At 40.7% G+C, this 18,797-nt stretch overlaps 2 protein-coding genes across 2 annotated transcripts in view; one reads left to right on the top strand and one right to left on the bottom strand.

Moving 5' to 3' along the window:
* The window catches only part of LOC131934871 (uncharacterized), a 57,190-nt gene extending 52,323 nt beyond the window's left edge, over positions 1 to 4,867 (bottom strand). The window contains exon 1 of the mRNA XM_059291020.1: positions 4,751 to 4,867. The gene's annotated coding sequence lies outside the window, so the exon portion shown is untranslated. The remainder of the gene's footprint in view (positions 1 to 4,750) is intronic.
* A 10,703-nt stretch (positions 4,868 to 15,570) lies between these two features.
* On the top strand, positions 15,571 to 18,464 carry LOC131934869 (uncharacterized). The gene is made up of 3 exons (XM_059291018.1): positions 15,571 to 15,782; positions 16,663 to 17,800; positions 18,332 to 18,464. Coding segments are annotated over exons 1-2 (1,128 nt in total). The 5' UTR covers positions 15,571 to 15,781; the 3' UTR covers positions 17,790 to 17,800; positions 18,332 to 18,464.
* The last annotated feature ends 333 nt before the right edge of the window (positions 18,465 to 18,797 follow it).

The raw sequence follows: 18,797 nt of genomic DNA, 5'->3' as shown, positions 1-18,797 counted from the left end.
TTTTGGAAAAATATCGTTGTTTTAAGAAAAAATAAATTGAACAGCAATTTTGAAAGTGGGGGGGGGGGGGGGTAGTAGCTGTAGCGTACGCAGGGGGGGGGGGAGCAGGGGGAGCAGCCGCTCCCCCTCTGGCCATTTTCAGCAAAGTGGCGCCTTTTTGGAAACTTTTTAAACTCAAAGTTTTAAACAATATTTGTTAAAAAATATTTTTGGTCGGCACATCTATGTAAATCACAAGATTTCTTTTCATGCAGCAATTAAGTATTATTGCACTAGTCTAGTACAGGGGTTGGCAACCTTTTGAAGCGGAAGAGCCAAAAGTTACAATTTTCAAAATTTCCCTGGTTTTAAAGAGCCACTAACATTTTTTTATTTCAAATATTTTATTTTTTTATTAAGATTATTAGTATTTGTGCAAGGAGCTGGAGAGCCGCATCTTGATATCAAAAGAGCCGCATGCGGCTCGCGAGCCGCAGGTTGCCGACCCCTGGTCTAGTAGTGTCTACGTTTACAACACGTATTAACAGCTGCATCAGTTTGTCATTCTTAAAATAACCATTACGACGCATTGCAATTTTAAAAAACCTCTACGGGTAGTACCACTTGGCAAGAGGGACGTTAAGTTTAAGGCAATTGTATAATGTATTTGCTTACGAATAATTGAATTAGAAAATGTTATACATAAAACTTCACACATAATTACTTATATATACAGTTTGAAACGTGTAATTTATTTTTTGAAATTACAATACAGACACAAATATAACTGATGTGGCACCTCTATTTAAATTTACTTATGGGCAAACTGCGTAGCGGTGGGGAAATTTTGACAAGGTCAACAACGTTATCACGATGAAGTAGTAATATTCTTACAGCTTGGGCGATAGTGTTTACGGTTACAAATTATATGAAACAGTTACAACCCCCCTGAACCAGCCACAACATAAGCATACATAGAAACTGATGGCAACACAGTTTCTCAGCTTACGATTCAGTTGACTCGCGCATAATTTCTGCGAGGCAACCCAAACCTTCATAAATATACAATGACCCTAACAATAGAATTCCCTAACCGTAATAATTATCTTAACAATAATCTTAACTCTAACATTAGATCGACCCTAACAAGATTATATAAAATATAACATTAACCATACCCTAGTCCCCTAATCCTAAAAATAAACCTTACCCTAACATTAATCTAATTGGTTCAGGTTTGTATATAGTCCCTGAGTCCACCCAGCTCTGATGGGTACCTAACTCACGGTGGGGAAAATAAAATGCAGACCACACAACAATCCCTTCATTAATCTAAACTGTATCCTTTAGCACCCAGTTAAGTTGTAAAGGACACATCTACTTCACTGACGCTGTACTGTGTAAATCAAAGGAGAAAATAGAAGGTTGCGAAATTTCTAAAGCTCGCTAGAACAAATGTTATAAATGAATGCCATAGTTGGGTGGTATTCGGAAATTAATGGTGGGTTGGTTGTCAAATGGTTGTCAGTGGGTTGTTTGAGAGACTGAGTATAGTGTTAGATGACAGCAAGTATTTTAGTTTTCATCTCAAGGTTGACACAAGGGGTTGTAAGTGGTTGGACGGTGAGCTAATTGTGAGTTGACGGTGTGTTGTCTTTAGCTTGATGGTGGGGGGTAGAGAAATGTCAAATATGTGGGAGGTGGTTGGTGTGTAGCTGGTTGACGTGTGTAGCTGGTTGGTGTGTGTAGCTGGTTGCTGTGTGTAGCTGGTTGCTGTGTGTAGGTGGTTGGTGTGTGTAGCTGGTTGGTGTGTGTAGCTGGTTGGTGTGTGTAGCTGGTTGGTGTGTGTAGCTGGTTGGTGTGTTTAGCTGGTTAGTGTGTAGCTGGTTGGTGTGTGTAGCTGGTTGGTGTGTGTAGCTGGCTGGTGTGTGTAGCTGGTTGGTGTGTGTAGCTGGTTGGTGTGTGTAAATGGTTAGTGTGTAGCTGGTTGGTGTGTGTAGCTGGTTGGTGTGTGTAGGTGGTTGGTGTGTAGCTGGTTGGTGTGTAGGTGGTTGGTGTGTAGCTGGTTAGTGTGTAGCTGGTTAGTGTGTAGCTGGTTGGTGTGTGTAGCTGGTTGGTGTGTGTAGCTGGTTGACGTGTTTAGTTGGTTGGTGTGTAGGTGGTTAGTGTGTAGGTGGTTGGTGTGTGTAGCTGGTTGGTGTGTGTAGCTGGTTGGTGTGTGTAGCTGGTTGGTGTGTGTAGCTGGTTGGTGTGTTTAGCTGGTTAGTGTGTAGCTGGTTGGTGTGTGTAGCTGGTTGGTGTGTGTAGCTGGTTGGTGTGTGTAGCTGGTTGGTGTGTGTATCTGGTTGATGTGTGTAGCTGGTTGGTGTGTGTAGCTGGTTGCTGTGTGTAGGTGGTTGGTGTGTGTAGCTGGTTGGTGTGTGTAGCTGGTTGGTGTGTTTAGCTGGTTAGTGTGTAGCTGGTTGGTGTGTGTAGCTGGTTGGTGTGTGTAGCTGGTTGGTGTGTGTAGCTGGTTGGTGTGTGTAGCTGGTTGGTGTGTGTAACTGGTTGGTGTGTGTAGCTGGTTGGTGTGTAGCTGGTTGGTGTGTGTAGGAGGTTAATGTGTAGCTGGTTGGTGTGTAGGTGGTTGGTGTGTAGCTGGTTGGTGTGTGTAGCTGGTTGGTGTGTGTAGCTGGTTGGTGTGTGTAAGTGGTTCGTGTGTGTAGCTGGTTGGTGTGTGTAGTTGGTTGGTGTGTAGGTGGTTGGTGTGTGTAGCTGGTTGGTGTGTGTAGCTGGTTGGTGTGTAGCTGGTTGGTGTGTGTAGGTGGGTGGTGTGTGTAGCTGGTTGGTGTGTGTAGGTGGTTGGTGTGTGTAGCTGGTTGGTGTGTATAGGTGGTTGGTGTGTGTAGCTGGTTGGTGTGTGTAGGTGGTTGGTGTGTTTAGCTGGTTGGTGTTTGTAGCTGGTTGGTGTGTGTAGCTGGTAGCTGTGTGTAGCTGGTTGGTGTGTGTAGCTGGTAGCTGTGTGTAGCTGGTTGGTGTGTGTAGCTGGTTGTCGTGTGTAGCTTGTTGGTGTGTGTAGCTGGTTGTCGTGTGTAGCTTGTTGGTGTGTGTAGCTGGATGGTGTGTGTAGCTGGTTGGTGTGTGTAGCTGGTTTTCGTGTGTAGCTGGTCGCTGTGTGTAGCTTGGTTGCTGTGTGTAGCTGGTTGGTGTGTGTAGCTGGTTGGTGTGTGTAGCTGGTAGCTGTGTGTAGCTGGTAGCTGTGTGTAGCTGGTTGCTGTGTGTAGCTGGTTGGTGTGTGTAGCTGGTTGTCGTGTGTAGCTTGTTGGTGTGTGTAGCTGGTTGTCGTGTGTAGCTTGTTGGTGTGTGTAGCTGGTTGTCGTGTGTAGCTTGTTGGTGTGTGTAGCTGGATGGTGTGTGTAGCTGGTTGGTGTGTGTAGCTGGTTTTCGTGTGTAGCTGGTCGCTGTGTGTAGCTTGGTTGCTGTGTGTAGCTGGTTGGTGTGTGTAGCTGGTTGGTGTGTAGCTTGGTTGCTGTATGTAGCTGGTTGGTGTGTGTAGCTGGTTGGTGTGTGTAGGTGGTTGTCACACGCCTTGAGCACCGTGTACCAACATTAACCAGCTGTCACAGCTACACAATTAATTAACATTTTTTAAAAGAATGAAACACAGTAAGATCCCGGTAACGTAGATCGCACCTGTCCCTAGAGTTGTAGCTCTAATTGTTTGAATAGAAATTCGGTCAGGTTGTATCCAGAGCACACGAGTGGCCCGGAGAATCGATGGCCATTACAATATTCTGGCCACTTATACAAGAGATTGAAACGTGTGAGCCAATTAACAGAGGATCTTTCTAATGGTGTGGCTACTGGTCCATTACAATTGTTATTGAACCATTTGGCCAATAAAACAAATGGTCATCCTAATATTATGACCACTGGCCTGATACTTTAATAATTTAAACAAGTGGCCCATAAACCAGATGGTCTTTCTAATAGTGTGGCCACTGGCCACTTTTACCAATATTGAAACATGTGGCCCATAGAACAAATGGCCTTCCTAATATTACGGCCACTTGCCAATTACATTATTAATTAAAACATGTGGCCCATATAAACAAGGTGGCCTTCCCATTATTGTGGCCACTTGCCAATTACATTATTAATTAAAACATGTGGCCCATATAAACAAGGTGGCCTTCCCATTATTGTGGCCAATGGCCAATTATATCAACGATTGAAACGTGTGGCTTCTTAATATTGATTAAATTGGCCAAGTTTACGAATCATTGAAGGATGTGGCCTGCTGAACAAATGGCCATCCAATATTGTGGCCACCAATGGTGGAAGCATGTGGCCTGCTGAACAAATGGCCATCGAATATTGTGGCCACCAATGGTGGAAGCATGTGGCCTGTATAACAAATGGCCATCCAATATTGTGGCCACCTATAGTGGAAGCATGTGGTCTGTATAACAAATGGCCACCTAATATCGTGGCCACTTATAGTGGAAGCATGTGGCCCATAGTTTTATAGACCTGCCTGATATTCCGATGAGACACATGTAGTTAAAAACTAGGCCATACGCCCACCTATTCAGCGCATGGGCTACGTCACAGTTGACTTACAGGTGTAAAGAAATGCGACAGGAGACAGAGTATCTACATTTCTATTTGAAGGGAGGGGGGGGGGCAAGTTGATAAGGTCACAAGAGGTCATTAGTTTAAATGTATACTATTTTTTTAAAAAAGAAAGCATATTATCTTTTTAAAAAATGGATCGTTTAGGCCTACTTACATGCAATTAGTTCTCAGACAAACGGATTAACCAGCAACATAATCCAGGATAAGTCTCAAGTTTTTAATCAGGCCTGAGATTGAGAGACCAAGTACTGAGATCCGTACTAGCGCCGGTGGCCGTGCGTATGTTGTGTGTGGGACAGACACGGCGTGTACGGTGTTTCTATGGCACAACGTTTGGCCATGTTTTATAAAAAAAAATGTCCTCTCGTTGAGATGTTACTGCGTAGAAAGTGTGGCGAGGGGAGAGAACTAGGGCTAAAGTTAATGGTTTTCAGCTGTATTGTGTGATGCCTATAGACCTAACCACAACAATTAGGGGGTCTTTTTAGTTTGATGTTATAGGGACAGTCTCAAAATCGGGTTAGCTTGAATGTTATAATGCTTGTTATCAGTACTAATTTTTTTATTTGCTTAACCCTAACAGTAAATTTTACCAAAATCTGGCACTAACCTCACCATACCCTACCAATAACTTTTAACCTAACGCCAGTATTAACGTTTAGCCTAACCTTTGCACAAAATTTTAGTATAACCCTAGCACTAACTTTTAACCTAACACCAGTATTAACGTTTAGCCTAACCTTTGCACAGAATTTTAGTATAACCCTGGTACTAACTTTTAACCTAATGTAAGCAGTAACATTTAGTCTAAAACTAGCTTTTAACTTTAGCTTAACCCCAGCACTTTTGGCAAACCCAAGTATTCGGTTTTAGCCTAACCCTTGCACTAACCTTTAACCCAGTCCCATATACTTACATCCCTTTAGCGGAGAATTAAAAACAGTAGAAAAGGATGAGTAACACTTAACAAGACATAACTTGACACGCATGCGCATACATAAAATAGACTAGGAACATAAGAGGCTAGTTAGTTTTCAACTACAAAATTGAGTTTCATATGGGGTTGGTTGCTTTTAGTTAGTTCCGACTGTCAGGCTTTTTAGTCCCCTCCTCTCTGTCCCCACCTCTCCTCCCCAAAAAAGCAATGGACTGGCGACACCCGCCTCATACCCTGTCCATCATTCATGACTCACTGGCAATGCTGACATTCAATCTTCGGAAGGGGGGGGGGGGGAGGGGGTGCTTGTGTTTTTCTGACCTACTTATCGCAACTTCAGTCAAGTACCAAACGGGCCTGGTCAGTGTGTGGAGAATAGAAGTAAGCAAGAATGTATGACCAACATAAAAGCGGCTGGCCAGTATGTCTGACCAGCATGTCTGTCTGGCCAGCATGTCTGTCCAGCATGTCTGTCTGACCAACATATCTGACCAACATGTCTATCTGACCAATATATCTGACCAACATGTCTATCTGACAAATACATCTGACCAACATGTCTATCTGACAAATACATCTGACCAACATGTTTATCTGACAAATACATCTGACCAACATGTCTATCTGACCAATATATCTGACCAACATGTCTATCTGACAAATACATCTGACCAACATGTCTGTCTGACCAATATATCTGACCAACATGTCTATCTGACCAATATATCTGACCAACATGTCTATCTGACCAACATGTCTATCTGACCAACATGTCTATCTGACCAATATATCTGACCAACATGTCTATCTGACAAATACATCTGACCAACACGTCTATCTGACAAATACATCTGACCAACATGTCTGTCTGACCAATATATCTGACCAACATGTCTATCTGACAAATACATCTGACCAACATGTCTATCTGACCAATATATCTGACCAACATGTCTATCTGACAAATACATCTGACCAACATGTCTATCTGACCAATATATCTGACCAACATGTCTATCTGACAAATACATCTGACCAACATGTCTATCTGACAAATACATCTGACCAACATGTCTGTCTGACCAATATATCTGACCAACATGTCTATCTGACAAATACATCTGACCAACATGTCTATCTGACCAACATGTCTGACCAACATGTCTATCTGAAAAATATATCTGACCAACATGTCTATCTGACCAATATATCTGACCAACATGTCTATCTGACCAACATGTCTGACCAACATGTCTATCTGACAAATACATCTGACCAACATGTCTATCTGACCAATATATCTGACCAACATGTCTATCTGACCAACATGTCTGACCAACATGTCTATCTGACAAATACATCTGACCAACATGTCTATCTGACCAATATATCTGACCAACATGTCTATCTGACAAATACATCTGACCAACATGTCTATCTGACCAATATATCTGACCAACATGTCTATCTGACCAATATATCTGACCAACATGTCTATCTGACCAACATGTCTATCTGACCAATATATCTGACCAACATGTCTATCTGACAAATACATCTGACCAACATGTCTATCTGACCAATATATCTGACCAACATGTCTATCTGACAAATACATCTGACCAACATGTCTATCTGACCAATATATCTGACCAACATGTCTATCTGACAAATACATCTGACCAACATGTCTATCTGACCAATATATCTGACCAACATGTCTATCTGACCAACATGTCTATCTGACCAATATATCTGACCAACATGTCTATCTGACCAACATGTCTGACCAACATGTCTGACCAACATGTCTATCTGACTAATATATCCGGCCAACACGTCTGTCTGACCAACATGTCTGACCAACATGTCTATCTGACCAACATGTCTGACCAACATGTCTATCTGACCAACATGTCTGACCAACATGTCTATCTGACAAATACATCTGACCAACATGTCTGTCTGACCAATATATCTGACCAACATGTCTATCTGACCAACATGTCTGACCAACATGTCTGACCAACATGTCTATCTGACCAACATGTCTGACCAACATGTCTATCTGACAAATACATCTGACCAACACGTCTGTCTGACCAACATGTCTGACCAACATGTCTATCTGACCAACATGTCTGACCAACATGTCTATCTGACCAACATGTCTGACCAACATGTCTATCTGACAAATACATCTGACCAACATGTCTGTCTGACCAATATATCTGACCAACATGTCTATCTGACAAATACATCTGACCAACATGTCTGTCTGACCAATATATCTGACCAACATGTCTATCTGACAAATACATCTGACCAACATGTCTATCTGACCAATATATCTGACCAACATGTCTATCTGACAAATACATCTGACCAACATGTCTATCTGACCAATATATCTGACCAACATGTCTATCTGACAAATACATCTGACCAACATGTCTGTCTGACCAATATATCTGACCAACATGTCTATCTGACAAATACATCTGACCAACATGTCTGACCAACATGTCTATCTGACCAATATATCTGACCAACATGTCTATCTGACAAATACATCTGACCAACATGTCTATCTGACCAATATATCTGACCAACATATCTATCTGACCAACATGTCTATCTGACCAATATATCTGACCAACATGTCTATCTGACCAACATGTCTGACCAACATGTCTGACCAACATGTCTATCTGACTAATATATCCGGCCAACACGTCTGTCTGACCAACATGTCTGACCAACATGTCTATCTGACCAACATGTCTGACCAACATGTCTATCTGACCAACATGTCTGACCAACATGTCTATCTGACAAATACATCTGACCAACATGTCTATCTGACTAATATATCCGGCCAACACGTCTGTCTGACCAACATATGTCTGACCTACATGTTTCACCAAATCGTTCACTTGATTAACTAATCTGGTAAATAAATTTACATTTTACATTGTTAAAAATGTCTTGAACTAAGTCTCTTGCTTAAACTAAAACTTAGCTTCAAGTTAACCACGACCATTCACGGCATCTCCCGTTGTCATGGTGATATCTGCAGGTATTTTTATTGATTGAGTTTGAACAAAAAGACAGTTGTGAGTCACCCCGCTCTGTCATCATGATGGTGAGGTCAATGCATGTCAGGTCTTGTAGGTCAGTCGAGGCTAGGTCATAGCTGATAGATCAGGGAAAGTATATTTTAGACTGTTGATTGAGATCATTTTTTTTTCCTTTTTTTTTTTTTTTTTTGATTGTATTAAGTAATTAAGTATAGGGCAATTGAAGTTAAGTGTAAAGTTAATACCAGGTGAGGAGAAATTAAATCTTCTATGTTAGGTAAAGATTCCTTGAGACTTGTTTGTACATTTAGGCTTAGTCTAAACGTGTCTGTAAAACTGAGTTTAGTTTAGACATGTTTGTCAACTTAGGATCAGTTTAGATTTATCAGGTGCGTTGTAAGATCAAATTTGGACCTGTAAATATCAATTTCGGTAAACAATAACGTCCCCTTCTGTAAACAATTTTTGTTTGAAACATTTTGTTCATAACAATAAACAAATTGTTTTCAATGTTTACGAAAAACAATTGATACTTTAGAAGTCTTGCATTGTCGAAGGGATTTTAACAATATTGTCCCATTATGAGAGTTGATCTGAATAATATCCAATTGTAAGCGTTGATCTAGATAATGTTATCCCATTATTAGCGTTGATCTGGGTAATATTGTCCCATTATGAAACTTGGCCTGGATAACGTTGTCTCGGAGTGCCCCTGGTGTGTTACAAGGGCAGGACATTAATGAGTACAAAATTGATTGTCGTAGCATTAGCCACCATTGGGTAAACGCCACTTGGCAAACATTATGTAGGACCAGCAAAAATTATAACAATGTTAAAATTAGGACTCAGGTAGGACAAAATTAGGACTCAGGTAGGACAAAATTAGGACTCAGGTAGGACAAAATTAGGACCCAGGTAGGATAAAATTAGGACTCGGGTAGGATAAAATTAGGACTCAGGTAGGACAAAATTAGGACTCGGGTAGGACAAAATTAGGACTCAGGTAGGACAAAATTAGGACCCAGGTAGGATAAAATTAGGACTCGGGTAGGATAAAATTAGGACTCAGGTAGGATAAAATTAGGACTCAGGTAGGACAAAATTAGGACTCGGGTAGGACAAAATTAGGACTCAGGTAGGACAAAATTAGGACCCAGGTATGATAAAATTAGGACTCAGGTAGGATAAAATTAGGACTCAGGTAGGACAAAATTAGGCAGTTAGGACAAAATTAGCACTCGGGTAGGACAAAATTAGGACAAAATTAGGACCCAGGTAGAAAGGACAAAATTAGGACCCAGGCAGGACAAAATTAGGACCCAGGTAGGACAAAATTAGGACTCGGGTAGGATAAAATTAGGACTCAGGTAGGATAAAATTAGGCAGGTAGGACAAAATTAGGACTCGGGTAGGACAAAATTAGGACAAAATTAGAACCCAAGTAGAAAGGACAAAATTATGACCCAGGTAGGACAAAATTAGGACCCAGGTAGGACAAAATTAGGACCCAGGTGGGTAGGACAAAATTAGGACCGAGGTAGGACAAAATTAGGACCCTGGTAGGACAAAATTAGGACCGTGGTAGGACAAAATTAGGACCCAGGTAGGTAGGATAAAATTAGGACCCAGGTAGGACAAAATTAGGACCCAGGTGGGTAGGACAAAATTAGGACCCAGGTAGGACAAAATTAGGACCCAGGTAGGACAAAATTAGCAGGACTCAGGTAGGACAACTGCCAAAAACGATGTAGGAAAAACCAGTAGTGTCTAATGGCGGGGGCGTTGGGTGTAGTCTGCACCGGGTGACACCAATTAGGGGGTGACACCAATTAGGGGGTGACACCAATTAGGGGGTGACACCAATTAGGGGGTGACATCACATCGAAAAAAATCGAAATATATACCGTTAAAACAATGTTTTATCCAGTTGTGACGAAACAGAAAATTCAGTTATTGAATGAAGTAGTTGGGTGGGGGGGGGGGGGGGGGGGTGACCCCAGCAGTTACCCACACAGGGTGAGACTCGACCTAGTGTCGCCATTGGGACAAATACCATAGAATTCGTGCAGTAGGTTACAACTACTGCTAGTAGTCTAGTAACACAGGACGATGTGAACACCCCTCGTTTTGGACTCTCCCTTTTTTCACTACAGTACTGCAGATATCCGGTTCACTCCGCGCGTCAGGTCCGGTAACTCAAGACGTCACACTAACCTCTTCATTGTTCACATAAAAAATACCACCGTTGAACAAGCGAAACAAGTTTTAAACCAAGTTTGAGTTAAACTGATGAGCTAAATATTATGGACATAATTAAATATCACAACTGTATTTAACATTCGCATCATGATAACAAGCTGTATAATCTTTCACAAAAATTATTAGTAAAAAAACAGAGGCGTAGCGAGGGGGGGGGGGGTGCGGACCGCACCGGGTGACACCATTTAGGGGAGTGACACCAAGGCAAAAAATAGCAAAATATATAGAGAAAAACTTGGAGGGGGGGTGCAAATCAAAAGTTCGATGGGGGGGGGGAGCAAATCGAAAGTTTGAGAATGGGGGTGAAAATCGAAATTTTGAGGGGGGGGGGGGTGCAAATCGAAAATTTGAAAGTTTGTCCCCGGGAAGGGTCGCTGCGCCTCTGGGAGGGTGACACCATTAAGTGCCGCACTGGGTGACACCCGACCTCATTACGCCACTGGTAAGAAACCAAGTCTACTATTATAATCTCAGTATCACAGCCGGTTAACTTCTTTAATTAACACATCAACAGAAGAGTTTTACAATGATGTAACGGTGTTTCATACAAATATCAACCTTTTCGTTCATCGGTTGGCTAAAGCGTTTTATGATATTTTATCTGCTTTAATTCTGTCAAATTAAAGAGTTAAATAAAAGATATTAGGAATTTCAAGATAGATCTAATTCTTGGTGGGGTTTTTGTTTTTTATTATTTTTTTTTTTCAAAAATATAATCAACAGTGTTAATTATTTATATTTTTACTCTCGATTGTTTTAATTACTTGAATTACTTCCCCTATTCCAAAATACAAGTGACTAGCAGTAGCTGATAGTTTAGTTTAATCTAACGATCCAGGGTAGGTAATCAGGTTTACTTTTTAAAACTATTTTTTAATGAGTTACTTCGCTTTCACCAGAAAATTTTATCTGCAGTTAAAATATTGCCGACTTGAAAGCAATATTTTAAAAAAGATATTTCCTATGACAAAAAGTAATACAGACTTTTTTCTGAGAATAAAAGAATTATATTAACGCAATCAAAACAAACTGTGTCACAGTAAAATGGATCTATTTTTAATTTGTTTGGGCCCTGAATCAAACAAAACAATTTTGTTTCGTTATTGAATAGATAACAGAGATTTATTTTTAAAACAGATAACGGACGCAATTTGAACTGATGAATGCGACTCTTTAAATGTCTAGCAAAACTTAGTAAAATGGTAAACAGTTACTCTTGGAAAGACTCAAATCTAGACGAAAGAAAACCTTTCAAAATCCTGGTAACTATGAGCGCCATGACACGTGATAGTACAGGGACATAAAATTTTAAGGGAGTGGGGGCCAGGATATTATATGAGTGGAAGCTAACATTAGACCAAACAGTCCAAAATTTTTGACTGCTAAATATATCAACGAAGTTGGCTAGTGTTTATTTGTTTATTTGTTGGAAGGGGATGGTTCTATTTCTCCAGTATTAACTTTTAGATTCCCAGAAAAATTTAGCCTACTTCCCCACCTTCAGATATCATTATAATTCTCTTGTTAAGAAGCTGTATGTTTTCTCTAAGTTATTATTGTGAAGATCATTTAAATGTTTTACTGGTTCTCTCATTAATCAAGTTACCTATCTAATTTAATTTTTAAATCTAATTTATTTGTTAAATCTAATTAATTTTTCAAATCTAATTTATTTTTTAAATCTAATTTATTTTTTAAATCTAATTTATTTTTTAAATCTAATTTATTTTTTAAATCTAATTTATTTTTTAAATCTAAGGATTTTAGTAAAAAAGCACTAATCATCATATAAAAATAAAAATTACATATTCTTGTAGAGCTCAACAAAATGAAAACAAAACAAAAAAGATTTTCTGTCTAGCTCAAATAGTTTTTTTTAGCGAATTTTTTTGTGAGGGGTGGAATCCCCTTGTCTTTGCATTGGCCAATTGTGACAAGTCATGGTATACCTGAATAAATTGAGCATAGTTATTTTACTTGCAGTTGTATTTTGTTCATATTTGCATAGTTTAGCTAGAATGGTATATAGAACTTGTAAATGCTATTGAAATGAATAAAAATAATACAGAAGTTATATTTTTGTGTTGGCTTCCTCCCATAACCCCAAAAAACTGTGTGCTGCGCAAATATGAAAATGTTTCTAAAGCCAAATTTTATATAAATACAGCAAATGAAAGAACTACAAAGTTAGAAATCTAAAGTAAATGACTTGAACACTGTCATGTGCATATAATTGCCTCATTATTTTGGGCAGGTGAAGTAGAGTCCATCTTTAAGCCATTTTGTTATAAAACTGCTGCGCAAATATGAAAATGTTTCTAAAGCAATATTTTATATAAATACAGTGAATGAAAGAACTACATAGTCAGAAATCTAAAGTAAATGGCTTGAACACTGTAATGTGTATATAACTGCCTTGTTATTTTGGGCAGGTGAAGTAGAGTCCATATAAGCCATTTTGTAATAAGTGAAATGAAGTTATCAGACCAATGTTTTTATGTGTGAATTGTGTATGGATTCTGATTTTCAGCATATAACTATGTCTAAGGGTAAGTAGAACTAGAATACTTAAAATTACAATTAGCACAATGCTAGTGTATTTAAGTGTATAGCAACAGACAGGTAACCTAGGTCTGACTCTTGTCAGTCTAGTCTGACAAAATTGGATTTTAGGAAAAACATTCTGCAAAACTAGAACTAGAGCTGAAAAAATGAAAGATGGGTATGTAAATATATTTTGAAAACAAAAATTAGGAGATTTGTTTGCACATTCCATAAGAATGCTGTTGTTAATTGATCAAACTTAAAGGCCGGAAGATCGGGATGAAAAAATATAACAATGGTGGCAACGCGACCTACATACAGTGACTACCTATAAACGAGTATATCTAATGTCAGAGTCAAAATATCCAAAAACAAATATCATTTCCACATATATATAGATATGTCTGCTCGGTAATCTTCACTCATCTAGAATAACCTTTTAAAAAATCGTGATTCCAACGTATTTGAAACTAGCCTTCATACAGGGGGAAGACCAAAGCAGAGACAGCGTGCAATCAGATGGCTAAGCTATCAAAACAATGGGAAAACCATTTTACTTTTCATTTAACATTAGGAAATGACCTTTTAAACTTAATTAATTACCATAAATTAAAAACTTATTAGTATGCAAAACCAAAGCTTGTGCGCCCGGTATCAGAAAGTAATGGGAGATTTCGGGTCATGTTTTTACCGCGATCTCGGCCGATACCGACAACCCTAAATAAATCTAATTTATTTTTTTAATCTAATTTATTTTTAAAATCTAATTTATTTTTTAATCTAATTTATTTTTTAAATCTAATTTTTTTAATCTATTTTTTTTAAATATGTTAAATGCTGGTCTTAACGAGTGCACTGAAACCACCATAAACAGAAATATGAAAACACACTACACTACTTCTTCACTGACACTAGTGTTCATCTCCTGCTGTTTACCAGTGGTCATCTCCTGTTGTTTACATGTGGTCATCTCCTGTTGTTTACCGGTGGTCATCTCCTGTTGTTTACCTGTGTTAATCTCCTGTTGTTTACCTGTGGTCATCTCCTGTTTACCTGTGGTCATCTCCTGTTGTTTACATGTGGTCATCTCCTGTTGTTTACCGGTGGTCATCTCCTGTTGTTTACATGTGGTCATCTCCTGTTGTTTACCGGTGGTCATCTCCTGTTGTTTACCTGTGGTCATCTCCTGTTTACCTGTGGTCATCTCCTGTTTACCTGTGGTCATCTCCTGTTGTTTACCTGTGGTCATCTCCTGTTTACCTGTGGTCATCTCCTGTTTACCTGTGGTCATCTCCTGTTGTTAACCTGTGGTCATCACCTGTTGTTTACTAGTGGTCATCTCCTGCTGTTTACCTGTGGTCATCTCCTGTTGTTTACCTGTGGTCATCTCTTGTTGTATAGAAGTGTTCATCTCCTGTTGTTTACTTGTGGTCATCTCCTGCTGTTTACCAGTGGTCATCTTCTGTTGTTTACCAGTGGCCATCTTCTGTTGTTTACCAGTGGTCATCTTCTGTTGTTTACCAGTGGTCATCTCCTTCTGTTTAGAAGTGGCCATCTACTGCTGTTTACCAGTGGTCATCTCTTGTTTGTCAGTGGACATCCCCCCTGTAGTACATGCATTGCCTTCCGAAAAAGAATTCCCTGAATAAACATGTGTTTGTTTTTGTGTCAAGTCCAATATGTGCATAAACCATAACCCAAACGAAAATGCGCAAGATGATATAGCTTACATAAAAAGCTTTTTCTTCTATGTAAAACACAATGACTAATGCCCACAACAAAAGAAACATCTCAAATAAATAAATAACGCACCTGAAAAGTGACGGAGTACATTCACATTAGAATGAACCCGGATAAGAATTTGTTTATGTTACATACCGGAGCTATGTTACACTTTCGTAATGACCTGTTGATGGGGTGACCCTACCGGAAGTGGGAGTCACTTCTTGTGTTCCCCTCAGCGGGTTGGCTGTCGTGAGGCTGGACACACACGTGACCAAAACGTAAACAAAACAATAAGCCCCCAAAAAATTTGTTTAACCTTTTGACCCACAGCCATAATTCGTGTCAAGTAAACAGTTTACTCACCCCCTGGTTTTGAAACCCATGTGACGTCATCACTGGGCTACTGTTGCTCACAAAGCTGCACGTGTCCCCGTGCATTGTGTAAGTGGCTGCACTGTTCCAGTGTTCACCTTAGACTCTCGCGCTCACATCCTGTAGCTGCCACTCTTGTGTGCATGTCGTGTCTTCAAGTTCCGGGACCTGATGTATATAAAGACATCGAGGCTAGCCGTGTGGCAGAAACACTAGCACCTGCGTGAACACTTCGCTTCTTCCTAGGGGACAAATCGACGACATCAAAAGTAGGTTGTTTATACTTATCTCAGCTAACAGTTGTGAAACTTTATGAGCCGTGACATATTAAATTTGTAACAATAACTTAACAAACATGTTTGTTTATGTTGTAGTTATGTTGTATCATGTTCAAAACTTCTAAAGTAAAATATTGATAAAAATTGATTATTTCATAGATACCATTGAAAGTAAAAAAATAAATCTTCGAGTTTACAAAAGATATACTGACACGAAAAACATATAAAATGTATACATACATACATTTGTTCAATGTATTATTACGTAGAGCGTCTGCTTCTCTAGACCTTTATTTACAAAATGTTCAGTGTAATTACCGACTGCATCAATACATTTAAATAAGAATAAAGTTTTTGACCCTTCTCCTTACCTCCCGTTTGGGACATTGCACCAGGCTACTGACTATTCCTTAGCTAATGGTTGCTAAAAAGTCTCGAGTTCGAACCGCCGGGCAGATGAGGTTCGATAGCTGAACAACGCAACCCATCTAGGAGAGAAAACTCCAACAATCAAACAACTGAAGCTAACACGGCATCACTGAGCGTATGGCCTTTCGGGTAAAGGTCACCGGCCAGGGCGCATGAGTTCCTAGATGAACTTCAACTTCTAGATGGAGGCATCTGGCTGTGGTCAGGCATGGAGAGGGGTCAGGGCTACCATGCGACACTTAGCCCTAGACACATCACACAAATCTCGGGTACACCAACGGCCCTAACAAGGATTAAGGGATAATTTAGATGTTCAGATTTAGACAAACTATTGCATACACCGGCCTGTATCAAGAGAGAAATACACGTGTATGTACATACTCAGATAACAAGCCACACGTTTAACCATGTCCCTTATCTCTCTCACTGTCCATCTCTTCAGTGCTACTTAACCTGAGAACCAGCAGACGGACACTCGACGACGGCCTTCACCTTTGGACGTTTGTGTTGTTCCTGGCCATGGCGCTGGTCATGTGGACTTTGACCCTGTACTTCTCCCTGCACCAGCAGACAACCATGACGTCAAGCTCGCAGACGTCAGCTCACTGCCTGACCCCGGCTGAATTTGGCGCCCCACAAGCAGCATACGCGCACGCCGTTTGCTTGGAAGCTTACAGGAAAGCTTATCTACCTAGCCGTCAAGCGGACAACGAAACAGCACTCAGTGCTTCGCTTTACGAGATTGGTTTGAATTTAAACGACGCAGACAAAAATCTGAAAAAATTCAACCCCTCTTCGGAGCTGAAGTTGAAAGCCAACCATGACATTGATTATTTCTATTTTCACATCCCAATTTTGATGATCGTATTCGCTATCTTGTTGCGAGTTCCGCAGATATTATGGTCAATGTACACCGCCAGCTGTGGAATCAACCTACAGAAAACTCTCGAAGCTTTTAAAGACTTTCACCTATTGACTGTAGAGAAAAAACGTCATTTGATAGACAGCGTTCTAACATTCAACACACCGTCATGTTTCACAGTTTTCGGGTTTTTCCTCTACAAGATTTTACTCTGCGCGATCACCATTGGTGAAGTTTTGTTTTTGAAATATCACGTGACACTAGACAGTCACGTGATGGGATCCACGAATAGCCGCAGCAATGGACCTCTGCTTTGTACGTTTGATTTCCGGATGATGAACTCAGTTCAGAGCTTCACCATCCAATGCCAGTTCAGTGGAGCTGGTTCCGGCGATGACGACACTAGCGCCACCGTGGTCAGCGTTTACAAGTCTCTCACCCTCATCGTTCTGCTAGTCCTGGTCGCTCTGTCTGTCGTCAATGTCCTCAGTCTGCTCAAATGTCTGCTCCAGGTCTGCCTGCCCTCCTGCAGACGTCGCCTGACGGGGGGCGTCAACCTTCGGGCCGACGCCACGCTCCTGCTGCTTCTGGCCCAGGAGAATATCGGGAGTCACGTGACTGAGGCGCTGGCTGAAAGCTACGGGCGGGCTAGTGGGGGTGGGTGGCAGAAGAAGGAAGATCTCAAGATGGCGCCTGAAGAGGCGTGAGGTTATGTGAGGTATGTGGAGACACACTAGGACACACACGGCATGACACACACACACTGAGACACACACTGTGAGACACAATGAGACACACGCAATGAGACACACGCAGAGTGAGACACACACGTTGAGACACATGCACTGAGACACACACTCAGGCACACACTGCAAGATACACATGCTGACACACACACAGTGAGACACACACGTTGAGACACACACACACTGAGACAGACACACTGAGACACACACAGCAAGACACACACAGTGAGACACACACAGCAAGACACACACAGCAAGACACACACAGCAAGACGCACACAGCAAGACACACACAGTGAGACACACACAGTGAGACACACACAGTGAGACACACACATGCTGAGACACACAATTGACACACATGTGAGATAGACACAGATAGAGAGGGCGTGTGAGTGTCTCTGTGTGTTTGTTTGTTCGTTCATTTACTTACTTAACCGTAATATACTGTATTTATTGTTATTTGTGTATTTATATTATTTATATTCTTTTTTTCTAAACAGATATTCCAAGAAAAGTGTAACAAATTTGAAGTTTAAAACTGATCAAGAGAAAGTAAAATCTAAAACGAATCTGTTTATTATGAAATCTTTCCTTTGTTTCAATCAGATAATAAAACTAGACCTTTATAAACTATCCCGCCTTTTGTTTTCAAATATGTGTTTGTGTGTGTGGGGTGGGGGGGGTGGGGGGGCTATGTGCTTGGAACGACGGATCAGGGGCGTAGCGAAAGGGGGCGGGGGGGCGGACCGCACCGGGTGACACCATTTAGGGGGGGGTGACACCAAGGCAAAAAATAGCAAAATATATAGAGAAAAACTTGAGGGGGGGTGCAAATCGAAAGTTTGATGGGGGGGGTGCAAATCGAAAACTTGAAAGTTTGTCCCCGGGAAGGGTCGCTACGCCTCTGGGGGGGTGACACCATTAAGTGCCGCACCGGGTGACACCCGACCTCGCTACGCCACTGCT

This window comes from Physella acuta, unplaced genomic scaffold, assembly GCF_028476545.2.
Source record: "Physella acuta isolate Inbredline_101_S28 unplaced genomic scaffold, ASM2847654v3 ptg000119l, whole genome shotgun sequence".
Taxonomy (NCBI): domain Eukaryota; kingdom Metazoa; phylum Mollusca; class Gastropoda; family Physidae; genus Physella; species Physella acuta.
The sequence above is the reverse complement of the archived record's forward strand: the minus strand, read 5'-3'. Positions and strand labels throughout refer to the sequence as shown.